The 27,869-nt window shown below is 38.6% G+C and overlaps 2 protein-coding genes and 1 long non-coding RNA gene across 3 annotated transcripts in view; 2 read left to right on the forward strand and 1 right to left on the reverse strand.

Annotated features, from left to right (window-relative positions):
* Nucleotides 1–27,869, forward strand: part of LOC106649144 (prominin-2-like) — a 46,693-nt gene that overhangs the window by 5,037 nt on the left and 13,787 nt on the right. Inside the window, exons 4-10 of the mRNA XM_023463142.1 lie at nt 2,611–2,706; nt 8,625–8,827; nt 11,790–11,925; nt 14,766–14,936; nt 15,004–15,103; nt 15,192–15,386; nt 22,952–22,954. Of these exons, the coding sequence (XP_023318910.1) occupies nt 2,611–2,706; nt 8,625–8,827; nt 11,790–11,925; nt 14,766–14,936; nt 15,004–15,103; nt 15,192–15,386; nt 22,952–22,954 (904 nt within the window). The remainder of the gene's footprint in view (nt 1–2,610; nt 2,707–8,624; nt 8,828–11,789; nt 11,926–14,765; nt 14,937–15,003; nt 15,104–15,191; nt 15,387–22,951; nt 22,955–27,869) is intronic.
* Nucleotides 5,368–6,754, forward strand: LOC106649310. The gene is made up of 3 exons (XR_001339295.2): nt 5,368–5,651; nt 5,720–5,831; nt 5,909–6,754. It is a non-coding gene; the product is annotated as an uncharacterized LOC106649310 (long non-coding RNA).
* LOC111694553 (zinc finger protein 429-like) lies at nt 9,451–10,861 on the reverse strand. The gene is made up of 3 exons (XM_023463135.1): nt 10,781–10,861; nt 10,596–10,710; nt 9,451–10,520 (listed from the first exon to the last, which is right to left on the reverse strand). Exons 1-3 carry the CDS (start codon nt 10,804–10,806, stop codon nt 9,846–9,848), a joined length of 816 nt encoding a protein of 271 aa, XP_023318903.1. The 5' UTR covers nt 10,807–10,861; the 3' UTR covers nt 9,451–9,845.

Genomic DNA, 27,869 nt, shown 5'->3' on the forward strand with positions numbered 1-27,869 from the left:
AATGTCGTGGAATATCTTATTGTGCTTGAGTAAAGTTGATTTTTTTTCAAATTTCTTCTCGCACTTGTTACATGTGAAATCATCGCGATTTTTGTGTACCAATTTTTGATGCGTAAATAAACTCGATTTTTTCACAAATTTCTTCTCGCACTCGTTACATGCAAAATCGTTGCAGCCTTTGTGAACTGATATTTGGTGTCTACTCAAATGACTTCGAAAATCAAATTTCTTTTCGCACTTGTTACATGCATAAATTTTTCGTTCTTTGTGAATTGTGTCTCGGTGTGTTATCATGCTTGATTCAAGTTTAAAAGCCTCCTGAGAAATGTCACATACGTATTTCTTGTCGTCTGAAACAACAATGTCCTGTTCCCTTAAATTATTTTCCGAAATAAATTCCTCAGATTTCTTTTTATTTTTGTTCATTTTGGTGTCTAAAATAAATGACGAATCAGTCTATTTGGTGTTACGGAAATTTAATAAGTACAATTTATCGTTAGGTATTATGACTTGCTCAGTCGTGAAAGACAACATTCAAACTAATAAGATTTTACTATAAATATAATCAATTCTTGAGGGACTATGTCAAAATCGTTTATGATTATATTGTTTACAATTTAGGTACCGATTTAACTGTTTATACATTGTTCATATACAACACTCAAAAAAATTTTTAATTTTAACCTGGCGACAATTCCTTCCAGGGATTTTTTGGCCTATAAAACTAAGTACTCTCCAAAAAACTGTCGACATACAACATCAAATCCACGCAAAAGAAATCGAGTAAATAGATCCTTATAGATGTGAACAATGAAAATTTTGATATTCATTCCAAAATTTGCTGCCCCCGCGTCATAGCGTTATTTGAACAGACTCATCCGCTATTCAGATAAGGGATGTTTGTACGGGCTCGATCAACTCATCGGTGGTACAGTCACTCCCTTGCAGCACACACATATCCACACTGATACACAATCGATGTAGAGCTGTGGTGCACGTGTGAACACATACACACACATAAATAACTCATACACGATGTACGAGCGATGAAACGGTGCTGCATTTCTATTGATTCTAATTAGATTATATAAATATATACACGAGTATATCGTCGACGTATACGGCAGCGATGCGCAAAGAAAAACCTACATTCGACTGTGCACATAGTGTGTGTGTGTGTGTGTGTGTCTGTTGAACCACGTTTCTACGCTATATTTCCGACGACTGCGCCTTTTTGTCTCGTGTTCTCGCAGCTCTCTTCGCGACGACAGCGACGACGAAAATTCATTATAATCCACGGCTGCTCGCGTCACGAGCACCGGGTAAAAATGTTTTTTCAACGAAAAACTGCTTAACGGAGCATTAACGACCCCCGGTGATCTCCGCGAGCGAGCAAAAGAAAAACACGCGTTATACGTATACGCTTTATTATCGTACACTCGAGCCCGACGCGATTATTTTTCTTTTCCCCGGTCTCTTACTCAACTGTATATTATCCTAAACGAGAAAAAAAAAAACAAAAAAATTACCTCGAATTAAATTCGAGAAGACGCGAAGCTCGAGCTATATAACCTTGCCTGCTTATTATATATGCACGCGTGAAAAATCGAGAGTATCATATAGACGAAATGTGAAATATATACCTGCTGTGCCATCGGAAACGCAAGTAATCTCGTTCGGGCGCCTCGGTCATCTCTCCGCGCCGTCGTCTTGTGCGCGCATGGAAGCTCTTCTGCAGGCACTTCTAGTTCAAGGTCGGCGCGCGAAAAATCGGACACCTTCGCACGATTAAACTCACACACACACACACATTCGTCGCTTGTATAAGGCCTTGATGCAGTCGCTCTCGCGCCAGCTCGTTGGGCTCGAATAATCTCGGCGTTTTAGACCTTCCACTTTTTTCTTTTGTATTTTGCACGATATGTCGTTGTTGTTGTTGTAGGCGTATATATAGTAATCGACACTCGCCTATACACGATGTACTATATACACAACAAACCCCGCGGTTATCTAACGATGAAATTCGATCAGCGCGACTGGAATCAATCATTCGCACGTGTGTCTGTGTGTCTGTGCGTATATGTGTGTATACCAACGCGCTACATGGAAAACCGCAGGGGTGACGAGGGAGAGAGACGCGATCGGACGATGACACAATTTCCCCCCTGCGATGATCGAAATACAATCGGCAATTTGCGATCCGGATTCGTGTGTACAGGCGAAAAATCCATCGCTCGGAGCTTGCAGTGTGCTTGCGATTAAGCGCGAGTGAAAAATTATTTTGCGCGCGCGATTTTATATAAACGTCGGATAATACAGACAAAAAGAAAGAGCGTAAAGCTCGAGAGAGAAAGACAGCGTCGCGAGCTTTTTATGGGTTATTAGGTCAATCCATATAATGCGCGTGCACAGTAGCTTTCGCACACAAACACACACATACATGAACAATGTGTGTACTGTATTTTACGAGCGGGTGAATTTAATGAGCGATCGTGTGTATACGTATGTATTATCTGTACATGTTTGCCAAAGACGCGAGCAAAAAAGCACAAAAAGAAGTTTTCTGTATAATGAATAAATCATCTCTCTCTCTCTTCTCTCTGTTTGCAGACGTCGAGGAGCTACTTGGCAAGCCGGTGCAGGAGCAGCTCGCGGCCGAGACCGGCCTCGACGTGGCACTGGAATCGCTGATGGATGTGGCGAATTGTAAGCTCTAGTACTAAAATATATATATCCTACGCTGTGGCTCCTTTAAATCATAACACGATCGCGCCTGGAAGTTTCGTAGTATAAAATTTCTAATATATATAGAGATTCGACAGTTGCGAGAAACGAGAGTTGCTTTGGCTGGTTCATAAATTAAATACTTTTTTTTTACTCTTCGACCGCAACCAAAGTTCTATACGGAGATGATGTTTTATTTAGTGTATACGGCGCGAGTTCGACTAGAGCCAAAAAATTTTGCCCTAGTCGTAGATTGATGATGATATACAAGCTGCGAACAACGTATATAACTTATAGGTATAACAAGTATATGAGCGATTCTATGAAAAAGGGGCCTTAAAATTCGAGACTAAAGTCGTGATGGGAGATTTTGTTACTTGGCGCGAATAGTGAATATTTTGATAATTGTTAATTGAGGTCCCGAAAACACGAGAAAACGCGGGAACAATGAAAATTTTGTCGCTCTGGCTCTCTTGTTGACTTTGAGACATTGAAAAAACAAAAAAAAAAAATCTTCTCGGGTTTCTTGAGGTGTGCATGGGCAATAATAATATGGGCTTAACTTTGTCTCAAAATTTATTTATTTTCTGAAATATTCAACATTGTTTTTACACATTAAGACATGATATTTATGAATAAACATCTTTCAATTGGTCTTTCAAATATTTGAATTGAGTTTTAATGCGTAAGTGATGCGTTTAGATGCAAACATTTTCCCTCAAATATCTCGTGCAAATGTGACACTAATATACTTCGAATTAATGTGGAATATGAGACTACTCTCTGGTGAAAGTGTTTATTCGCGTGTCTCGCATACGCGAGCGATACCACTATGGAATGCATCGACATGTTTTTTTAAACTACTTTTCAATGTGAAAATTTTTTCACATACATCGAAAGTCTTTCGTGTGAATTTCTTTCTGCGTGTATCACATGGATGAATGATACCTTAATGCGCTGATTCGATGTGGAATTTCATTTTACCCTTTGTTGCGAACTTCTTTCTGCGTGTTTTGCACGATTGAGCTAACCCTTTATGCATTGAATCTATGTGGATCTTGAGTTTACCCTCCATGGAGTAATTTTTTCCGCATATATCGCATGGATATGCAATTTTATTATGAACCGAATCGATATGATTTTTGAGACTATTTTTGTGTGCGAATTTCTTTCCACATAAAATACATGTATGTTCGACACCATTATGCACTGCATCGATGTGGATTTTGAGACGATACTTCGTTAAGAATTTTTTTTCACATAAATTACAAGAATGTCTTATACCTTCATGCACTGAAGCGATGTGGATTTTGAGATAAGATTTTCGTGAAAATAACTTTCCACACTTATCACATGCATGTTTGATACCATTATGTACTGATTCAATGTGAACTTTGAGATGACCCTTAGTTGAGGATATTTTTCCACATGTATCGCATTCATGTGCGATTTTATTATGAACCTTATCGATATGGAATTTGAGATTAACCTTCGTTGGGAATTTCCTCTGACACGTATCACATGCATGAGCAATTCTTTTATGCACTGAATCGATGTGGATTTTCAGATTGAACTTTTGTGTAAATGACTTTCCGCATTTATCACATGCATGTTTGATATTATTGTGTACTGTTTCAATGTGTCTTATGAGATTACTTCTTTGATTTGAGGATTTTCCGCATTTATCACATGTAAGTTTGATGTCATTGTGCACCGTATGGATGTGTTTTTTGAGAATATCTTTTCGTTTTAATATCTTGCCGCATACTGGACACGCGTGGCTTGTACCAATGTGCATTTTGAGGTTGCGATCGTTGTTTAATTTTTTTCTTATTTTATTTCGTTCGACAAGTTCACAGTCGAGATTCAAACTCAATCTTTCAGCAACGTCACTAGAAAACTCCTGTTTCACATCCGCCACGGGTTCTTTTTTTATGACGTTTTGAGTCTTATCGCTATTTACATTCTTCAAGTGACTTGAAGAATAATTCTCAATTTTCTCGACTACCAATGAATCCAAGCTGGGCTTGAAATCTTCACATTCGACGACTATTTCCACTTCGTCTTCAAGTTTAATATCACATTTTCGAAGTGTATGGATCTGTTTTAAAATAAAATATGTAGGAAAAATTTTCATTAAAAAAAAAACAACTGTAATATGGTTTACATAAATTATGAAGACTTACTGAATTCCCTCCTGGAAATTCCGAAAATTGAACACTTCTTAGATCAGACTTCTGGTCATCATGATTTTCAGTAAGAGGCGCAAGAGACTCCTCTTTCAACCTGCAATAACCTCAATTAGGTCAAGTATTTAGTTAAAATATTATTATAAATTCATCCTCGATTTAAAATTACCTGACAGCACAATTAAATATATCACTCGATTCCATCTTTGTCGCTTGGAATTCCACTGACAATTAACCTCACCTGCGATGATTTCACAAGCTAACTTTATACAAAAAACTAGCGAAGACTGCTGCGTTGTGCTCGTAATAATTTGAAAAACTGTGTCTATGCGAGGAGTACGAGCTTATGATTGACTGACTCTGTGTCCTACATGGTATGAACACCTAAACTAAACGTGTGCCGGGCAAGGTCATACACTCATACGACGCATGATGTAAACATAAGAGCGAGCACAGCTCCACACGTTCTTCGCATCGTGCGTTGATTATAAGTGTTAGTGACCCATCGGTGTGGCGCTTGGAACGAGTTATTTTTTCAACTGATCGAACATAAATTGGTGCTCTTCGCTTAGTCATAGTTTTTCAACATATCGTGAGCTAGGCACCAGTCACAGTTTTCCTTGGCCGCCCCAGTCTCTTCGAGTAAGGTTAGCTTGTGTGAAATCAGTGAGATTAATTGTTAACGTGATTTTAAGTCAAAAGGATGGAATCCAGTGGTTTGTTTAACAGTACCATGAGGTAATCTTCATTTTTTGAGAATGAAATTTAAAAAAAATAATACTTGACCTAATTGAGGTTATTTTCAGGGTGAAGGAGGAGTCTAACGATGCGGGGCTTATTGAAAATTATAGCGAAATGATCGACTAGAAACCCGATCTTAAAAACATCCAACTCTTACCATTTCCGGGAGAAAATTCAGTAAGATTTGATAATTATATGCAACTTTTATTTGTTTTTCTATGAAAACTCTGACATTGAATTTTATTTCATGGCAGACCAGTACCCTGCAAAAATTTGAATTAAATCATACAAGTGAACTTACTGACGAAGTGGAAATTGTCGTCGAATGTGAGGACGTCAAGCCCTATGTGAATTTATTATCAGTGCAAAAAATGGACGATTATTCTTCAAGTAGCTTATGTAATGTAACAGATAGCGTTTATTGTTACAAAACTAAAAACATTATTAAAATGGAAACCACGGAAGAAGTGAAACAAGAAATTATTGGAGATGTCGCAGAAGAATTGAATTCGAATTTCGACGGTGAACTAGTCGAACGAAATGAAAAAATAAAAAAGCTCAACAACGACCATAACCTTAAAATGCACATTGGTACAAGCCACGCGTGTCCAGTATGCGGCAAGATATTAAAACGAAAAGATATTCTCAAAAAACACATCGATACGGTTCATAATAAAATCGCACATGAATGCGATATATGTCAAAAGACATTTACACGAAAGGACAGTCTCCAAACCCACATCGATACAGTGCATAACAAAATCAGACATGTTTGCGATGTATGCGAAAAGTCATTTTCACATAAATCTTCTCTGAAACTCCACATCGAATCGATTCATAATAAAATCTCACATGCATGCGATCTATGCGAAAAGTCATTTTCACAAAAGTCTTCTCTGAAAATCCACATCGAATCGATTCATAATAAAATCACCTATAAATGTGATATGTGCGGGAAAAAATTCAAAAGTATGGTTTACCTTAATTGTCACATCGATTCAATGCAGCATGGTATCAAACATCCATGCGATATATGCGAAAAGAAATTCTCTACAAAGAAATATCTTAAAAGACACATTAATTCGGTCCATCACTCATGTGCTACAACATACTAACGAACGTGTATAATTTGATGTTTACATTCGAATGACTAAATTAAAAATTTTCGTTTACCTTAATATGTTATCTCATTATGTAAAAATTCTGTTTGAGTTTAAATAAAAATCAATACAGTTTTGAAAAAATACGAAGCATATCAATAATTATGAAGCTAAAAAAAGGTGAACTCCTTAATTTCATGTGGATTCACTATTACCGATCATTTTTCAGCGTGTTTCGCTCGAATTAAATTCTGCACGTTTTTTTTAGCTACTTATCCTATGTCTATCAGAACTGAACCGATAGGTTCTAATTTGAATACATCTCTTTGACATCACTTGCAACAAAGTAATTTTTTCAAAGGTATTTTTTTTCAAGTGTAGTCGAACATTCACAAAAAATTATCTTATTTCAATCACAGTTTTTCGTTCCCTAAATACCAAAGGAGAAAGCATGGGTAAAACATTGAATACACAGTAAATGCGCGGGAAATCATGATTTTATAGTCGGATTGAACACAAAAATAATTCTCGATAATATATCCATCAATATTGTTATATCCTTCCGGGCCCTCAATGAACACATTATACGCTTCGAGTGACAAACAAAAACTTAAATCGCAGGATTTTATCCTCGAATTTCAGAAATATTCATCATAGAATCGCTCTCCAACATAATACTATACGCTTATACATAGAACACGCGTACTTGGAATTTCTCCGTGTCTTAATAACGATATAAGTCAGCTGCTTTCATGTATATAATAACTCGTTGCGTTGCGATTACAATTCGCTTACCGTATAGAATATATTTCTATGCTTTTGTTCTGCTGTTGCTGCTGCGCATCTCTCTCTTTCTCACTCTCGGTTATTATAACTGCTGCTGCTGCTGCTGCTGTGCATCGTCATCCGTTCCGCTTGTTTGCTCGCTCGAGCAAACGCACCAACTTGCATTGTTTACTCTAATAGATCCCTGTGTGTACACAGCAGCAGCAGCACAAACGAGAGAGAGGGTGAACAAGCCTCGGCAATTAGTTTAATTATATATGTGAATTGTACGCATATGCCTCGCGGACCCGATCCTCGTACCAATGCGTACGTGTGCGTAAGGGTTGGAAGATTTTCGACCGTGAGATATATAGATTCATCTTTTTCGTGCAAAATAATCTCCTTTGAATCTTTGATCGTGGCTCGAGCAATTATTATTATATTGTACGCAGCTTATCGTGCGTCGCGATCAAACTTTCTCTATTATACGATCGTATCGTACAGGGAGAAACTTGCCCCTTTATCCATAAAGGGACAAGCGTACGTGTAACTTTAAGCTCTCTCTCTCTCTCTCTCTCTCTCGCAAGCTCCCTTGCAAGCTTATTAGTACACACGCGTACACGTGCATACTGTGGATTCCTCTGAGTACATGTGTGGGTGCGCGGTGATATCGAAATTGGCTCGCTGCCGTCGTCGAATAAATTTTCTCCTACCTCCTGCACTGCCCAAACAGCAGTATCTATATATAAAAAGTTTTTTTGCCTGATATACCGATCATCGCGACGCTCTATCTCTCGCTCCTCCACCACTCCCTCTTCCCTTTTTTGCTCTTGTGCAGCGTTACGTATATAGGGACAAAAAACTTGCAGAGTTTACGACTGCCCGGCCCGTCGCTATATATATACGTACCTGTTACTCGATGTAAACTTGAGATTTATCACGGATATCTATATCATAAATATTTTATTCAGCTGCGTGTGTACGCGTATATATACGGTATCGAAACTTTTCGCGCGCAACAGTTTTCATTTCTTGGTAATAACTCCCGCACGCGTGTGTGTACCATACCCACGTTTTTTTCTGTTTTTTTTTCTTGTTTTTGCAGCGTCGCACGAGCTTTCGTACCAGACGGAGGCGCTGCTGCAGCGAGCTGAGCGAGCCCGCGAATTCGGCGCCGAGCTGGGCCGCGAGGCCGACGAGCTGAGGCGCGAGCTCGAGCGAGCCACCCGCGACTGCTCGCACGAGGACAGATCGCTGTGCGCCGTCATCGATCCGTCGGGACTGCATCTGGCGCTCAGGCTCGACAGGGTGAGTGTAAAAATGTTTTTTTTTTATTCAAATTGATATGACGTAATGTACTAGGATAATTTTTTTTTTTTTTTAATTCTTGCCATTCGATAATGGACTCGTAATCGATGTTAATTGTTATTCAGTGAGGTTTCTAGAAACATCGGGAAATGCGTGAACAACTATCATTTTAATAGGTATTTTGTATATAACTATTTTTGAGTTTCAGGAACGAAAAATTCAACTAATTCTTTCATGTTTGATATTACCGAAATTACTTTTTGGTTACTTTCTTTTTGTCTTTGCCAGAACAAATACCTCATTTAAATCGTATATTTTTGGATAAATGTTAAACTAATAATAATAAAAATCGGCAAATACAACGAGGAAAAATATTTAAGGAATTTGGAATGGTTTAAAAAAATGATGTCCAAGATTTGTTGATATATGAGTTTATGAAAAATATCTGGGACGTAAATTTTTTAACATTACGAGTAACAAGTGAACAAATGAATTTGATTTACACAAATTTATTGTGCGTAAACGTTTCAGAAAAATAATCTCAAATTTTTCAAGATTTATTACGATCGTGAACTAAATTTATAGGAACTTTCGGGGTATCCTTTGACTCACACTCGAAGTTTGCTGCGATGATGAACTGAATTTATGTTTTTATCGAGGTTGCTTAAGTTTGAAAATAGTTCAGGACAACTTAACACTTATAGGATTTGCTTTGATTATGAATTGCATCAATGTGAATAGTGACGTAAGCCTTGGATGAAAATGATTGGTGACCAATCTCACATTCGAAGGGTGTGTTCCGACCATGTATTGAATATATGTGGTTTTTGAGTACATTGTTGTATCCAAATGATTTGTGACAAATCTCACATTCGAAGGATTTGCTACGATGATGAACTGCATTTACATGTCTATTGAGATGATGTTTCAGTCCAAATTTTTTGTGGCAAATGTCACATTCAAAGGGTTGGTTGCGATAATGTACTGCTTTTATATGTTTATTGAGATCACCTTTGTGTCAAAATGATTTGTGACAAATGTCACATTTGAAGGGAGCTCTACGATTATGTACTACACTTATGTGAGTTTTAAGATGACCCTTTTGTCCGAGGTGATGTTTCAGTCCAAATGTTTTGTGGCAAATCTCACATTCAAAGGTTTTGCTCCGGTTATGTACTGAACTTATGTGGGTTTTAAGGTGACTTTTGTATCCAAATGATTTGTGACAAATCTCACATTCAAAGGGTTTTTTACGATCATGTACTGTCTTTGTGTGACGTTTGAGAGTACCTTTTCGTCCAAATAATTTGTGACAAACGTCACATTCACAAGGTTTTTCGCGATCATGATCAGAATTTATGGGCATTTTGAGTTTACTCTGGCATTCTAAGAGTTTGCTCTGTGAACCTCTCCCTTCGTGATTGAAAAGTTTTAAACTGGAGTTAACACTGAATTGACAATTATTATCATAATTATATCCTTTTTTTATCAAAATTATTAGTCTTCTTTCAGTCACACAATTGGTCAAATCGATATCTTCTCCCTTCACAGTAGGTTGAAAATTTTGATGCTCAGATTTGCAGTCGATGGTCGATTGAGCTTTCAGCTTAGGTTTAACATCTTTACACTCAAACACTATAGATAAATTTGTATCTAACCTCTCGTTAGGCACAGCCTCGTTTGTGTTATCGGCCTGGAATAAGAATTACGAGCTAGTTTTCAATATTCAAGCAACAGAATCTATCATAATTCAAACGATTGAACTCACCGATAATTCATGAGACGAGAATGTTTCAACTTTTTCGACTTTACAAGAGTCCACCGAATGGAAATTATAACGGTCGCCTGCATCTGGCGAAGTATCACTCGGTTCTTCTTTGATCCTGAAATTAATCAAATTTGATACAGCGATTGCTCAAACGAATATCATGGCAAGCACAAAAAAATGTATACCTAACAACATCACTTTTGTTATCCATCGGTTCTTTGATTAAAAGTATTCACTATAAAAATTCGAGGTCATGTGCCGCTATTACGTGTATGATTTGTAAACACTTGCTCGTCTTGGAATTCAGCTCGATACTAGTGAGTGAACGCATCAGTCGTATATATTAGCGAGTTGATCCTGCGACTGTATTATAGCTACAAGGCGAAACTTTCCCCCTCCACCGTCGATCTTGTACGTTGTGTCGATAATCGATTTGAGATTTCGCGAAAAATACTACAAGAGTAATTAATTCAAGTAGACGTGAAATAATCAAGGTTGATTGTCGAGTAAAAAGTAATAGAATTTGGTCATTAGTGGTTTATCAATCACTAAAAGTCATATTATTTAAACGACACTTTCTTCCAACCTTGATACATTTTTATTTAGCTCTCGAATGATTACGGAAAATACGATTTTCGTCCTGTACTTTTAACACCAAAAAAGCTTGACATAAAAAATACCTAAACGAAATTTCCGTTAAGTGACAAAATTTTCACTCGCGATTCTTATAGAACAAAATTCTTCGAACAGTAATTGCATATCGGGTATCGAGAATTTCGCAAACCATCGAATCTTATTTATGCATTCGAAAGCGTCGAGCGCCTCGTATATATATAAATTTTTGCTAATGCCATTGATACGATAATCCTATTAAGCGAGGACGCTTCGCCTATCCATACACACAAAGGGGTATACCCACTCTATTTGCTGCCTTTTCTTTCGCATCTCGCGAATACACACGTATAATATTATAAAGTGGAAAATCGCGTTACGAGCTTTATTTCTACTTCCCCCCTTTTTTTCGCTTTTCGTTCGTTACACCCCATTGGAGGAAAAGTCGATGATCGCGAAGAGTCGTGCGGGTGGTGGCCTCGTTAGGCCGGCCCGCACAAGATCCTTTTGCAGCTGACTTTCGTGCACTGTATAAATCTGAACATCTATAGTAAATAATGTAATGTGTTACATGTGACGCAGGTGGCGAGGGACGACCGTCTGCTGCGGCTGAGATCGACGGGCCGCGACAATCTGACGGAGGCCGGACGACAGGCGCGCGGCGAGTATCTCTACGTGCCGCATCACGTCGCGCGCACCACCCTCGACGCACGAAATCGTAAGTACATCGCACGCATCGTTGTATTATAATTATAAAATATAATTAACGTTATAAAATTTACGCTTGAGATCGAACGAGCGTACTTGAAAATATATCACGAAGTCGCGTTACGAAGCTCGAAACTTTCGCATCAACGAGTAAAACTGTCCGTTTTCGGTAAAATGTCATTTGTGCGTTCGCGTAACCCGGGGCAATTGTGCAAAACAGCTCGTCGCTATATACAAGCGGATATTACGACGCGCACGCGAGTCGAGAACTACATACATACGTACGTACGTATGTATACGCGAGATGTGTAAAGCTAAGTTGAAATGATAGGTTCTCTCTCTCTCTCGTCGTGTACTACGTACGTATGTATACACGATTGAGTTTTAAAAAATTAAAAAGTTTCCGTGCTGCAAGCTGACGGCTAGCGACGACCACCACCGCAGCTTGCAAGCTCGAGCTTTGGTATATACGACTATGTAGCTACGATGTCCTCTGTACTACTACTACTATAATATGATATTGTAGTACGTCGAGTGGGAAGAGTTTTGAAAATGTTGTATAGTTGTAAAAGGATAATACACAAAGCTGCTACTGCACAGTATTGCGTGCTTCATGGTGGTGGTGGCGGCAGTCGAGCAACTTTTTTGTTTACCGATTGTTTCGAGAGATTCGAGCGCGAGCGTGCACTGAAATTGGAAAATATTTTTATTCCATTTATTTTATTTCATTTTATTCGCTCTTCTTCTTTCCGCGAGCTGTATATAGGTGCGGCAAGATAGTCCTTTTTTTTCTTCTTTTCGCGCGCACTGTACTACGCGAATAAGCTCGAGTTGCGAAGCAGCAGTTGTCTGACACGAGTGGATTGACGCGCGCCACGGTGTGGCGTATATATATCGACGTTCGAAGCATTGGATGTATATCGTTGTTGCACGCGTAGTAACTACCTTCTGCCAGGCGTGAAGGTGGATCTATGCGTGTATGGCTAATTTTACTCCGTTGCGTAGAGTACTGTATATTATATATTTTTATATATTGGGTAGTAAGTAAAGGTGTACAAGAATAAATAAATTAGGTAAAAGTAAATAATGAGGGTAAGAAACAGTGAGCCAGGATGTAATATATATTTGTATACACGACGTAACGTCTTGACTCGAGTGACTTCGCGAAAAAAAAAGAACAACAAAAACCTAAATAAATTAAAGTGAAAAAAAGACGAACAATTTTTATACACGGTAGGGATAGAGAGAGAGGTAGAGGGCTAACAATGCGTTCGCGCTCGCACTGTGATTGATACGACAGGCGAGCATTGTTGACTCGCAATTCGAGAGCGACTTTGCTCCTTATAGCTGTTGCTGCTCCTTCCGACGCTGAAATCCTTCAACGTACCGTCGTCGACGCGTAGTCGTTCGAGCAGCTGGATGAGTCTCTTTTTTTCTTTGCTCCTTTTTTTTTATACTTTTGGTTTATTTTTTTGCAGCGCTGAAGTAGTATTTTGAACGTAGCGTCTATCCAGGGGTGAAATTCGTTCACGAAATTCTAAGTAATTTTAAGTACATTGAAAATATTTTAACTCTGAGGGTTATTCCTCTGGTTAGGTGAATTTTATTGAAACTTGCAAGAAAATTGTTTAGTTTATTGAACAACTTATAAAGTCATTTTTAGTCGGTGATCTTACATAGAACACAGAGAAAAGATGAATAAAATATGCCTTACGGCTGTTAAGATAAATCAAGAGAACAGATTTTTGATCAGAACAAAACAAAGACCTAAAATACAAAAATTCTCTTTACAAATCATAGAAGTATATGAAAGATACCTAAGCAAAATATAAATAGAGAAATGTGTGCCTTCATATGAGCGATATGAATAGGCAATGTTGACATCGCATTCTAATAGATGAAAACTTTAATTGACAATCGAATCAGTACGAGATTTGCTCGTATACGTTATACACTAAATAATATCCACGAATAAATTTTACCAATTCAAATTTAACGGTAAATTAAATAAGATTTATTGCATATAGACAAAACAAGTACGACACCTCACACCTAATTTTTGAAAATGAAAATAATTAAAAAAAAACTCGATTATCGTTTAAACTTGAAAAAAACTTTGATTCGTTTATTTCAGACAGGCAATTGAGTGAGTTGCTAATGCCTGTCATGGGCATTTTTTAGAATTTAATCTCGCGTAAAAAAATTAATGCACTAAACCTGGCTCAAATTTGCATTAAATATGGCCCATGTTTGCCAACATTGACATTGATTTTTTTTTACGTGGGATATTATACTTCGTAAACTCATCTCCACCAAATCTCTAGTAAAAAAATCTCGAAATCATGCTAAAAAAAAAGAAATAATTGAATAGACTCGAGTATCTTCATTGCTTCATACCCTCATAGATTTTTGGATTTTCGACGATGTACACAATACAACTCACTCTAGGGCGAAATCGATGATTTCTCGTACCCACACATATATATTAATAGATAAAACTCGCTACCCCCTTTTTTCCTCTCTATCTCTCTCTCTTTTCTCAGCATAAACATCTTTCACGCCACGCCAGCGAGCACGCCGCGAACGTAGAAGAACTTATCGTTATACATATACGCTGGCGAACCATAAATCCTCCCGCGCGCGGGCTTTGCGCACTTTACACTCTCTCGCGCTTTTTCCTGATAAAAAGACAGATCGACTAATGCAAAATCCATATCTGGATATACATTATACGGCTGGCACGTTAACGCACGAGCATCTATACGTGTGTATACAATCGCATGCTTCATTTATTTATCTATTTATTCGGTTATTTGTACGTACTCTTTTTTTTCTTCTGACGTGTCGCAGTGATCAGACGCGAGGTGAACACGGCCAGGGCCAAGGTGTCGGACGACTCGCGCGGCATCGAGGCGGGCGGCCACGACGTCTCCAATCAGCTCGACAACGTGCGCCGACTCGCCGATCGGCTGATGCCCTACGTCAACAGCTTCGAGTACGTCAGATGGTTCGTAGGTTTCGGTAAGTTTATGAAAAAGAAAAAACTTATTTACCCATCCAGTGAATGCTTGATGATCTTGCATTGCAGGTACGACGATGTGCGTACTGCTGATCTGGATCATTCTCCTGGGGGCGCTGTGCTGTCGATGCAGCTCCGGCGAGCATCGCGTGAAAACCAGCCTCTTGTGGCAAGTCATTTGATAATTATAATAAAATAAAATATTTTAGATGGGTAAAAAAGTGACAGCGCATAATAATATACACACGCACGTATAGGTTCGTCTTCCTGAGCATCTTCGTGTCGATCGGCCTGTGGCTGGTGCTGATCGGCGCCCTGACGATAGCCGCCCACGCGGAGATGCTGATCTGTCGGCCGCTCGAGGACCCGCAGTACAGGACCCTCGAGGCCGTACTGGAGACCAGAGCGCTGCTCGGCCGTCGCGTCGGCGTGCCGCTCAAGGACCTATTCGAGTGAGTTTTTTTTATAATATACCTTCTCGTTGCATTTTATGTGGGCAAATCTGCGGAACTCGTGTATTTCGATTGACATATTATACCCATTCATTGTGGTGTGCGAATGAATATTACTAATCGAGATAAAGTGCTTATCGATTAAAGAAGTGTATTTAGGATATGAAAAAGTTGAAGTAAAAGTATTTTTCGGGAAGTTGGGCTAATACATGGTACTTTTTAACATTAAAATAGTATTTAAAACTTCGTTATTTTCTTTACTTTTTTCAAAGCTTTTAAGATCAGACGGACTTTAAGAGACTTCATTATTATGTACTATAAGACGCCCAAAAATATTCACCTTGTTAGTATGATAAGAATCGGAAATTCCTCAAAGAAATCGTCGCAAAGTTAAAATTTCAAACTGTTTCAAATATCGTACAATCTCAAATTTAATTGTAAACAAAACAATATGATCATAAACAATTCTGGCATCGTCTCTTGACATAGTAATCGAGTTTATAGTAAAAACAAATTAGTTTGATTGTTGTGTTCCCCGATGAAACAAGCCACGATACGGAAAGATTTTATTAATTCAATTTCTGTAGCACAAAATTGAAGACCAGTTGTATAGTTCAGCTACTAAAACGAATAAAAATGAGAAGGAATCCGAGGAAGTTTCCTCGGAAAATAATTCACGTGAATACAAAATTGTAATTGTTTCAGACAACAAACAATACGTTTGTGATATTTGCCAGGAGGCATTTATACTAGAATCCAACATGATAACACATCAAGATAAGATTCACACACGGAGAAAAATTTATAGTAAAAATTGCTATAGGTCTTAATAAAAGTGTGACATCTTTGAGGTTAGGGAAAATTTTACTAAAATCCTTTGTAATTTTTACTATATTTCTCTCAATTTTTATTTTATTTCTTATAATTTTTATACATTTTATAGCAACTTTTCACCCGAACGTCAAAGATGTCACACTTTTATTAAGACCTATAGTAATTTTTCCAAAATTTAAAGAAATTATTACTATATTTCTTCTCTCCGTGCAAAGAACGAAAAATTTATGCATGTAACAAGTGCGAAATTAAATTTGAGTTTCGAAGTCATTTGAGTAGACACCAAATATCAGAACACAAAAACTGCAAAGGTTATGCATGCGACCAGTGCGAGAAAAAATTTGTAAAAAAATCAAGTTTGTTGACACACCAAAAAATAGTACATAAAGATCGCGAAAATTTTACGTGCAACAAGTGCGAGAGGAAATTTGAAAATAAATCAATTTTACTCAAGCACAAAAAAATATTTCACGAAGTTTTCAAAGATTACTTATGTGAAATGTGCGCGAAGAGATTTGCAAATAGACGAAGTTTGCTCTTGCACATAAAGACAGTTCACGACAAGTGTGAATTAAAATTGATTCGACACAAAACGATAGAACACGAGCGTCGCAAAGATTATGCATGCTACAGGTGCGAGAAGAAATTTACAGAAAAATGGTCTTTGCTCACTTATCTAAAGACAATCCACAAGGGTCTGAAAGATTACGCATGTGACAAATGTGAGAAAAAATTCGGATTGAAATCTAATTTGATCAGACACCAAAAGGTCGTACATGGAGGTCGGAAGGATTTCGCATGTGATAATTGCCAGAAGAAATTTGGAGAGAAAGCGACATTAACAAGTCACCAAAAGACAGTTCATGAGGGCCGCAAAGATTTTGCATGCGACAAATGCGAGCAGAAATTTGGAATAAAATGTAATTTGCTCACCCACCAAAAAATAGTTCACGAAAATCGCAAAGATTTTACATGTGAACTGTGAGGGAGAAAATTTGCACGAAATCCGGCTTTGTTGCTTCACCAAAGAACAGTCCATGAAGGTTGCAAAGATTACGTGTGTGACATTTGCAAGCAAAAATTTGAACAAAAATCAGATTTGCTCAAACATCAAAGGACAGTCCATGAAGGTCGTAAAGATTTTGAATGTGAACAGTGCGAGAAGAAATTTGGAGAAAAACAGCATTTACTCAACCACCAAAAAACGTTACACGAAGGACTCAAAGATTATGCATGCGACAAGTGCGAGAAGAAATTTGGAGAAAAAGGGAAATTAACAAGACACCAAAAGACAGTTCACGAAGGTCGCAAAGATTTCGCATGCGACAAATGCGAGCAGAAATTTGGATTAAAATGTAATTTGCTCACCCACCAAAAAATAGTTCACGAAAATCGCAAAGATTTTACATGTGAACTGTGCGGGAGAAAATTTGCACGAAATCCGGCTTTGTTGCTTCACCAAAGAACAGTCCATGAAAGTCGTAAAAATGATGTATGTGATATTTGCGAACAAAAATTTGGACAAAAATCAGATTTGCTCAAACATCAAAGGACAGTCCACGAAGGTCGTAAAGATTTTGAATGTGAACAGTGCGAGAAAAAATTTGGAATTCAATCTAATTTCATCAGACACCGAAAAACCGTACACGAAGTTTGTAAAGATACCCAATAAGTGTGAAAATTAAACATGAGACTTCATCAAATTTGAGTTGACACCAAAAAAGTCCATGAAATTCACAGAAACCACCACTCCATCAAGTCAACTTACTGAAAAATTTGAGGCTAGAGACGAATACTGGTAGTAATTTCTGGAATGTTGATTTTCGAAATATTTTGAATTAATTTTAGAATATTTTTATTCGAGCTTATTTTTTTTACATAATTAAAAGACTTTACAGTCATACCCATGCTGATAATACTTTTTTTGTAATAGTTTGCTTTATTATTAACACAGATTATTTTTCAATCAAAACGCTGAACATATCAATCTTTAAGAAAACAGGTGAACAAGCTTGTAGCTTATAATGAGTGAACCGTTTTTCCCCATAATTACAAATATGCAGTACGGTAGATAATAATCAAGTTGTTAATAATAATTTATTGTTTATATGAATAGCTCAAACGGAATGTGGATCGTTTTACACTCCACATTTATCAGGCAAGCAACATTGTAAAAGAATTTCATCAAATTTCAAGTTTTGATCAATCTCAATGAGTATACGTAAAAACACCAAGAAGAGATTGTTGACATTGCAGCACACTTTACAGTTCCATGCTTATCAGGCGAACATGATCTAGTAGCTAGTGTACAAAATGTCGAGTTATGACTAATTTCAATGAGTACAAAAACGTCAAGAAGAGACTGGTACGGTTGTGCCAAACTTTATAACTCCACGTTTATCAGGAAAACATCGTTGTAGAGATAGTGTAAAAAATTTCGGTTTTAGACTAATCTTATTAGATATACTTGAAATCGTTGTCGTTTTTTGTGTACTGACAAAAAAAAACAGAAAATCCATACATATAAAGACGAAATACATTAAAAATTAGGCAATTGAAATAAAATATTTCTCAAATGAAAACACAAACTAGGTTCCTAAAATTAACTTTCACTTCGTCGTTAATTATAATATTTACAAAGGGGTTTCACGTTTTGCTAATTTGCACGTTATAAATGGGCTCATAGCTAATGTAATAGTTTATTGTTGCCCTCATAGACCGCGGAAAAATAAAAATTTTAGGGTTCGCACAGTTATCCGATAAACACGCCTATTGAGCTTATTTAGTAGCTTAGGTCTGTATACTATTTTTAATGCCCAACGGTTCAAAAATGGCTTTGAAAATTCTATAAAAATTCCCTGAGATACTTTGATAATCATGGTCACCTCTGATCATGTTTATATCGTTATGCCTTAGCGATAACATGGCTAAAAATATCGAGAAATTGATTTTTTGCCAAAATTTTTACGTTTTTTTTTTTTGTTTAAGTAGCTATAACTTTTTTATTACGCAAAAAATCAAAATTTTGAGCTCAGTTTCTGAAAGGACATTAAATTTTACAATGAAATAGGTGGATGCGAAATGTTTTAGAGGCCTAAAACTATACGGAACAAATCGCTTCGAAAGCTAACAAAAAAAGCAAGCTTTTTGGTTAATATAAAAAAAGTCTTCCTTATACATGCAAAAATTAAGAAGTTCAGCAGAGATTACGACGTTCTAAATTCCTTCAGCTGATTTGCATACTGAATTCGCTCAATGTGTACATTATCTCGGTAGTATACACGCGGCACTGAGCAGCACATAAATATGGCCCATGTTTGCCAACATTGACATTGATTTTTTTACGTGGGATATTATACTTCGTAAACTCATCTCCACCAAATCTCTAGTAAAAAAATCTCGAAATCATGCTAAAAAAAAAAATAATTGAATAGACTCGAGTATCTTCATTGCTTCATACCCTCATTGATTTTTGGATTTTCGACGATGTACACAATACAACTCACTCTAGGGTGAAATCGATGATTTCTCGTACCCACACATATATATTAATAGATAAAACTCGCTACCCCCTTTTCTCGCTCGCGACTCTGCGACTCGAAGCGGCACCGACCGGTAATGATCGCGCGACCCGTCAAGTACAAAGGTTCGCAGGCGTGCATACGGAATTGACTCCCACTACATCTATTTTCAAAGTTGTCTAGCTACTACCAAGTACCAAACGATGACGTATATATACGGCAGTCAAGCAACGAAAGCAGCGGTAGAAGCAGCTCGAGCAAAAGGCAGTTTCCAGTTTATTAGTGACACGCAGCTCGTAAACTAGGGCCCAAGTTTTTTCTCGCCTATACACAAATGGTGGACGGTGGTGATTGCGGTGGCGATTGCGCTATCGATTGTGGCGATTTTGACGATTACGGCGGTCACGTCGATTATCACCCGGTCGGCGGACCCGTGACACCCGTGGGCGAAGTCACAGTTCGGAATAAATGGATCCTTCGGGGACTTGGGGTTGTATTGGTAAACAAAATTAACGAGAGATCGATGATTATTTATTTATTTTTTTTCAAAATTATTCTAACAATTGCTTTATATCTCAAAACAGATCATTTTAATTCTGCTCCAATTGTATTTGGCCACAAGCACTAAAAATCATGGTATAGCGATGTTTTTGTCACTCCTCTTCATATCCATGCATATTCTTTACCATATTTTTCATGTGAACATTATCTCGATAGGGAGCCGCAACTGTAGGACTCAAAATGGCACACTTATAAGTCGATGCATGACGTTAAACTCCACACAAGTATAAGAATCAACTCCCACTACAATTAGATTTTTTGAATTTCTTATCCACCGACTTATGGCGTATACGGCAATCAAACGACTTACCGCCGCTGCTTCAGCGACACCAATAATAGTGAAAGCAGTGAAAGCGACCGTAGTGTGTTGTACACGCTTTTTCGTATCAAGTTACGACTCTACCCTCAAATGGCCAGTGGTAGCATCATCGATCAGCAGCAGCAGCATAGAGTTCATCGGGATCGAGCGCCACGTTACAGCGATGTGGTCGGATCGGATGTGCAGTTGCCGACTTACGAGGAGGCAACTGGCATCCATTCGATCCCCGTGCCGACTGTGGTCGCGTCGACGACACTCGCATCGACAGCTGCAGTCGAACCCTTACCGACATCCGTGTCCCGCGACGACGGAGAGGCGACGATCGGGAACAGACTTGAAGATTTTTTGAAATTGATCGGCGAATCCGTACTTGTGGTAAATGATATAAACGAGAGAAGAATTTTTTTTTCTGATGTTGCAAAATTATTCTAAAAATTGCTTTTTACCATTGAAACAGGTCGGACTGCTTTTGATCGTCGTACTTGCGTACTTAATAATTTCGTACCAATTGCCCCCTATGAATGATTTTTTCGAATCTTTATTGGAAATGACGAGGGTCTTTGCTAGAATCGTAATCTTGGCACTCGTGCTTATTTGCTTGCCCCTGTTAATTTTGCATAAATTTTCTAAATTGTCCAACCAAAGATACGCCACGGCTGCAAGTGCTAACGGCGTATAAGAATGATTTCAGGATAAACAAATAGGAGAGGCTCAATCAAGAACAGATGTTATAATGTACATTGAAACTCGATTATAACGAACTTCGACAGACCGATCTGATAACTTATCTTCGAAAATAATCAAGAGATAGAGAATGATTTTTTTCTATGATATATTATTACAAATAATGATACATGATTTCTAGAAGTAACTTAATGATCTGTTTACACCTTAATTTTTTTTTAATTAATTGTCTTTCGATTTGAATGTATGATGGAAAATTTTCTTCCTTTTTTTTACACTTTGTTCAGAATGCAAATTTTAAATTAGTTCAAAAGATATACAACCAAGTTACCGAGATATACTTCAGCAGAAGATTATGTGTCAGATTATGTACCAGAGCTTCATTCAGTGTAATAAATTTAATTTAGTTTTTTAGTCGAGTTTGTTGAAAAGTGATGTATAATTTGAAGTTGAATGTTTATCTATAGTGATTGTATAGTGAAATATTTATGTTAATAGAGTGAATAAAATTAGCGATTATGTTCAACAAAACTTATTCTTTGTACTGTGTACTGTTTAGTTTTTCGATCAAGCTTATCAAAAAGTTATGAGCGTAGTTTGAAGTTTGATGTTTATATAGAAAAATGGCTGTGGCTGCTACTAGTCAAGTAAAGGCGTAGCGTAGAACGAGTATGTAGAATTCGCTTATTTTTGTACATGTGTACAGAAAAATTGTTATTTTTACTCTTAAGGCGATGCCTCAGCCGTCACTGCTACTATTTTTGTTGACCTAAATATATTTGATATTTTGAAATGAGATGAGAACAAAAAATGAAAAATTTCGATCCTGTTTTCCAGAAAAACTAATGAATGACGTCGCTGCAATTGCATTCCTTCTTCTTTTGTAGTTTGTTCTTAGCCATCCTTAGCGACGAGCCATCAGCTCCTACATTTCCACCAACTCATCCTATTTTTAATTTTCAAACTCTGTTTACCGAGCCTTCTTAGTTCATCAGCTTCATCTTAAACATGTCTTTTTTCAAATCCTCGAAGGCCTTCAGCCAAATTTGACGGGTACTATCCTTTTATGAGTAGACGCGAGTATGAATAACCCGTGTTTTGAATTTTCATTGTTTATTTTAAAAAAACTTTGTGAAATAAAAGTGACACTTATTGAATAGTATTTTACTCGACTATACCATTTAATTCTTTTAAAAAGAGACCGAGTACTGAATTGTGGCTGGATTTTTGGAGAGTCACATTGAGATGAGTGTGAATCGCACTAAGCGATAATGTCGAAACTAGCTCGACGAGGCTCGAGCGCGTTTCACGCTCGGACTCAAGCCTGATAACAACTACGAAACCTATAATAATATGATTAATTCATACGACAGTATACATTATATGTAGTATGGGACATGGATGAAAAAAAATTATATACGTTACTTCAAATAATCGTATGTGCTTATCATTAAAAAATATCGAAAATCATTTTTAAATTCATTTATTTAAAAGACATGAAAAATGTACAACATTAAATAATTTTATACATAAAAAATATTGAACATATCTGCTCATTGTCATTACTTTGCAGCCGCTAAGCAAATATTGAATAGATCTTTGTTCGTTAACCATTCCATAATCATATCACAGCAGAGAATTGGCAGCCGGTAGTGTAAGATTTTCTCCCAAAAAGGATACAGTGCCCAACTACGGAAAAATCTTCTCGTAAATTTCTCGCGCAGATGCTTGGCACAATCGTCTCTGAACTCCGAGGGGAGGTCCCACAATTTTTTCGAGCGCCACAACTCCAAGTAGTCCTCGTACGTGAGTTGTTTCGAGGCCTCTTGGTATTGTAATCGGGTAAGGTCGTAGAGCGACAGACTCGGATTGAACATGATTTTCTTCGCCTCGATCTCGAACTTTTCGTCGTCGTACCAAGATTCTTCGACATTCGGCGATGCAAGCAGGTCGTTCTCGGTTAAAAATTCCATGATTTTCAGGGCGTCGCTTCGGTCCAGCTCGTATCCTCTCTTCTCTAGGCGTTCCACGATAATCAGCAGACCCGACGCTATTTTCAATTTATCCTCCCAATCGAATATTCGATATAAATTCACATCATCGAATTGTTTTGCAGTAGGAAAAACGAAGCAGGACAGATCGGCCCCATGATTTAAGAGTACATCGACCATATTGGGTCTGGCATTAGTCACAGCAAATTGAAGGGGTGTTAGGCCCTTATTGTCTTGAGCCTCGCATTGTAACTTTTGACGTGTGTCTTTACAGATCTTGAAAAATGTCTCCAAAAATGCAGCAGCATCATCAGACTCGCTATCGCAAATTATGTGCAGAGCAGTAGATCCGTCGTTTTTGGCTTTATTCGGGTCGGCGCCATTTCTTAGCAGGAACTCGACCAATGACTTGTTGCCTCTATACACAGCATGATGCAATGGTGTGTAGCCGTCTTGGTTCTGGACATCGATCCTCGCACCGAACTTGAGCAGCATCTTCGCCAATTCGACGTCGTTGTTTTCCAAGCAAACCCTGTGTAGAGGTGTGGATCCAGTCTCATCGATGTAATTCGGTTCTGCGCCATTTTTCAGCAGTATTTCGGTCACATTTTTGAGGTTGCGGGCCACGGCATATTCCAGAGCTGTCAAGCCGCTCTCATCTTGCAGGTTGATACGCACCGGCTGATGTTTGTAGTCGGTGAGATCGATCAACATCTGCATCAAGTCGCTATCTTCGGGACCCATGCTGATGAAGTGCACAGCTGTGAGTCCTTTCTTGTTGGCCACATTCGGATCAGCGCCGTGTCTCAGCAATATTTCGACTATCTCTGGATCCACGTGATCGAACATCAGTGCCGCGTGTAGCGGTGAAGTGCCTGTCTCTGTGTCGAGGATATTGGGATCCTGGCCGAACTCGAGGAATTTCTCGACGACGTCTATGCAGCCCCACTCGCAGGCCACGTGGAAATGCGTGTAGCCGGACTCCTCGTCGATGTAATTGATATCAAATCGATCGTAAATTTTAAAGAGCTCACGACCGAAGGGATAAATTTCCTTGCAAAATGCACAAAACAGTGCTGTGCGACGATGCAACATCAACTTGCCGTCTTTATCGATTTTGGGCTTGTCTTTGTAGCCGGTCTCGACCAGGAACCTGATGAATCGTGCTGACTGGTTCTCTTCTTGGTCTATATCCCAGCGATCTATAGTATCCGAGAGAAGAATTTCTAGTTGTTCGGGCCGAAAAATTCTCTGAAGGGCAAAAAGTCGATCGTCCCAATCGTTGAGCAAGCGATAAAATTCATCGAACAACTCATGTCGCTCTGCTTGGACCTCCCAATCGATATTGTCTCGTAAGTACCTTAAATTGTCCATCCTTATTGTGTTGCAATTAATTTCCTTTGCGATACTGCTATTAACGAATATGATGTTATAGGCACTCGCACACAACACACTGGCTTAAAATTTAATCACGTGGCTGCGGTAAATGTGATTTTCCTAGCTGCTTACACTGCAACGTGCGTCGTGACTTGTACATGCACTGTGTTCTTGCACTAAGATCAAGAAGAGTGAAAAACGAAGGCGAAGCTATGAGAGATTATTTTCTTCCTTTCACCGCTTCCACTGCGGCGTCGTAATGAATACTGACTTCTCTCATGAACTACTGACTATACATCTAATCGTTTTGAGCATTGGGGCGGAGCCTACAGTCTAATGAAAAAATAACTACATGCAGCTTTCTAGAAATGTCGCGCGATCGTGCACTCGAAAATGTTAAGCAGTCTTAGCAATTGACAAAGCGGCATGCTCTTTCGAGAAATATTTTTTTCCGTGTATACGGCTGTCTAAAGTGAGGGCTTGGAGAGTCTTAGTTGCCCAATTAATGTCAAATATAAAAGTAAAAACGTATTAATTAACTAATTGCAAGTGAAGGGACAGAAGTTTTTCGACAAAACTATTTCTACAAGAACATGTAGGCATATGCACTCATAAGTAGGGCTGTGCGAGTTTACTCGAAAAAAGTCCCCGCTTAAAAATCGTTTCTATTGGCGATATATGTGCAATATATTGGCGATTTATATTTGCAATATATGGGCGAATCATTCGCCGATATATATATTTCAAAAAAACCTGTTTTTCTCCATATAACCATGTTATACTCAATATTGTACTATAAGAACGTTTTAAAAATATTCTAAATTTTTTTTTATAATTTTATTCGTTTTACATTGAAGAAACTTTACCCTTCTACCGTTTAAAATGCCAAAAAAAATTTGTTTACACGAATATAACGTTCAAATTTTTGGAAGAAAGGCAAAAAATTAGCGTTTCTTTGAGTTTTTTCAATATTTTGAGCAAATATTGAATTTCGTTGTCTTAACAAAACTGTATTATGTCAATTTAAACTTTAAAACTCTGATTTTTTTTCCTGAAGATGCCTTTGAGTGCTTTCGGGACCTAGATTTAAAGTTGTAAGCCGGCGCCACACACAGTCGCTTACAGGCGACTCCTAAAGCCGTCAAATAAAGTTACTGTCCGTTAACTGTACCTCTCGATCATATCACTTGAGAATTTAAAAATTTTATTATTTCATTGAAAAGAAAAATTCATATGCTTTCCAATGGCAAACACAAAAACTTAGGTCAACGACATATTTAAAAAGTTATTTCAAGTTAAAGAGTTGAAACTTGAATTCCACATAGCGTCACGCTTGCGTCATGCACCATTCACACTGCGTAAAGAGAAAGCGCGAGTGTAGAACACCCACACGCACTCGAGCTTCCTTAATTGTCAGGTCACCATGGCTGCAGCGCAACCGCTAGTTTGTCTCCGCCCAATAAAAAGAGAAAGAGCGGAATTACTTTTGGAGCCTCGACCTCGTGTTCATTCATTTCTTGTACGTGTGCGAGTGTGTCGACGTGTTCATTCATACAGACACGATATATATCGTGGCGCAAGAGAAAAAAAGTGTGTCGAGTGATTTTAGTTGAAGTATTTGAAATTATAAGTGACTTTGAGTCGTGTGCGTGTGCGAGTGAAACAATGTCTCAGTATACATTTATATTTTATGATCGCGAAAAATTTGAAAAATTGAAGGCCTTACGAGCAAGTGTCGATTGGAAGGTGATAACGGAGCGTCGTCGATTTCTTATCCGACTTTATCCTTTGTTCTTTTCTTGGTACGGCGGATTACCAAACCTCCGGGACATCTTTCGAGAGGAAGAGATAGAACGTCTTCTCTTGGATTCTTTAAATTTCAAGAGTGATGGAAAATTGTTCAACGGTAATGCAGGAGAAGAATTTATCGAGTTCGTAGCTCGCTGCGGCTACAGACATCAGCCCCGATTCGACGAGCTCGGAAAGCCACTGTTGAATCGCACCAGTCCGCTACACCGAGCGTCCAGAGTCACTCAAAATCGTCACACCATCAAGATTCTTTTTAAAATTTACAACGACTTCCGGTTGAATTACGTCGACGAGGAGACCGGCCTCACCCACCTGCACGTGGCGTGCCAGTACGGCTTCGCTGACATCGCGAAGAAATTCCTCGAGCTCGGCCGTATCGATCCCAATTGCGTCGAGAAAAAAACCGGCGACTCACCGCTACACGTGGCACTGAAACACCAGAGAACCGTGGCCGTCCAGATGCTACTGAGCAAAGGCGCCGATCCTTATTTGGCCAACGATAAAGGAGAGACTCCTCTGCACGTCATCTCCGACATGGAGAATATCGACGAAGGCGTCGAGGAGGCGTTAGACGCGCGCATCGAGAAAAAACAGGAGGAGGTCGACGATGCCCGGAACGAGGAACGAAGTACACCGCTGGACTTGGCACTGAGGCGAGAGCTGCGGATGATAAGCTGCCACTTGACCAATCCCGACGGAACGACACCGCAGGTAATAAAGGAGAGATGGCGCCGCAACGGCTTGTTGAGGACGATTTTCGAGTTCAGCGTCGACAAAAGTCCGCTGGGCAACGTCAACGTTACAGACAAGGCGGGTAACACACCGTTGCACTTGGCTTTGGCAAAGAGTCACAAGAAGGTAATCGATTGGCTGCTGAGACGAGGCGTCGATCTGAATTTGGCCAACAATAAAGGAGAGACTTCTCTGCACATTATTTGCCGGAGAGTCGATGTTCGCAGCTACGACGTGAATGCGACGGCGATCCAAGCTGACGAAGCCAATCGTCCGCTGTGGATACTGCAAAATGACGCCCAAGACCAACTTGAGCTCAACGAATTTATGCACATCTTTTTTCGTGATCATCATGTACCAATCAACCACGATAATGTTCAGAACGATATTTTGGGTAATATCGTAGATGCCACTGAAACAACAAATGACGATGCGTTGAAACCATGTTATGAAGAGCAGATCGTCCAGGTGCTGTTGGAACGCGGCGCCGATCCCCAGTCGGTCAATGCGAGAGGATCGACACCTCTGCAATTAGCCGTGGCGAATCTCTTGCCGAATATCGTCGATGTACTCTTGAATCACGACTCCGATCTGTCGAGGTTCGTTTTTCCCACTTTGAGTCAGTTCAACGCGCGCTTCAAGTCCTTCAAGGATT

Source organism: Trichogramma pretiosum, unplaced genomic scaffold (genome assembly GCF_000599845.2).
Source record: "Trichogramma pretiosum strain Unisexual culture from Peru unplaced genomic scaffold, Tpre_2.0 scaffold98, whole genome shotgun sequence".
In the NCBI taxonomy this organism is placed as follows: domain Eukaryota; kingdom Metazoa; phylum Arthropoda; class Insecta; order Hymenoptera; family Trichogrammatidae; genus Trichogramma; species Trichogramma pretiosum.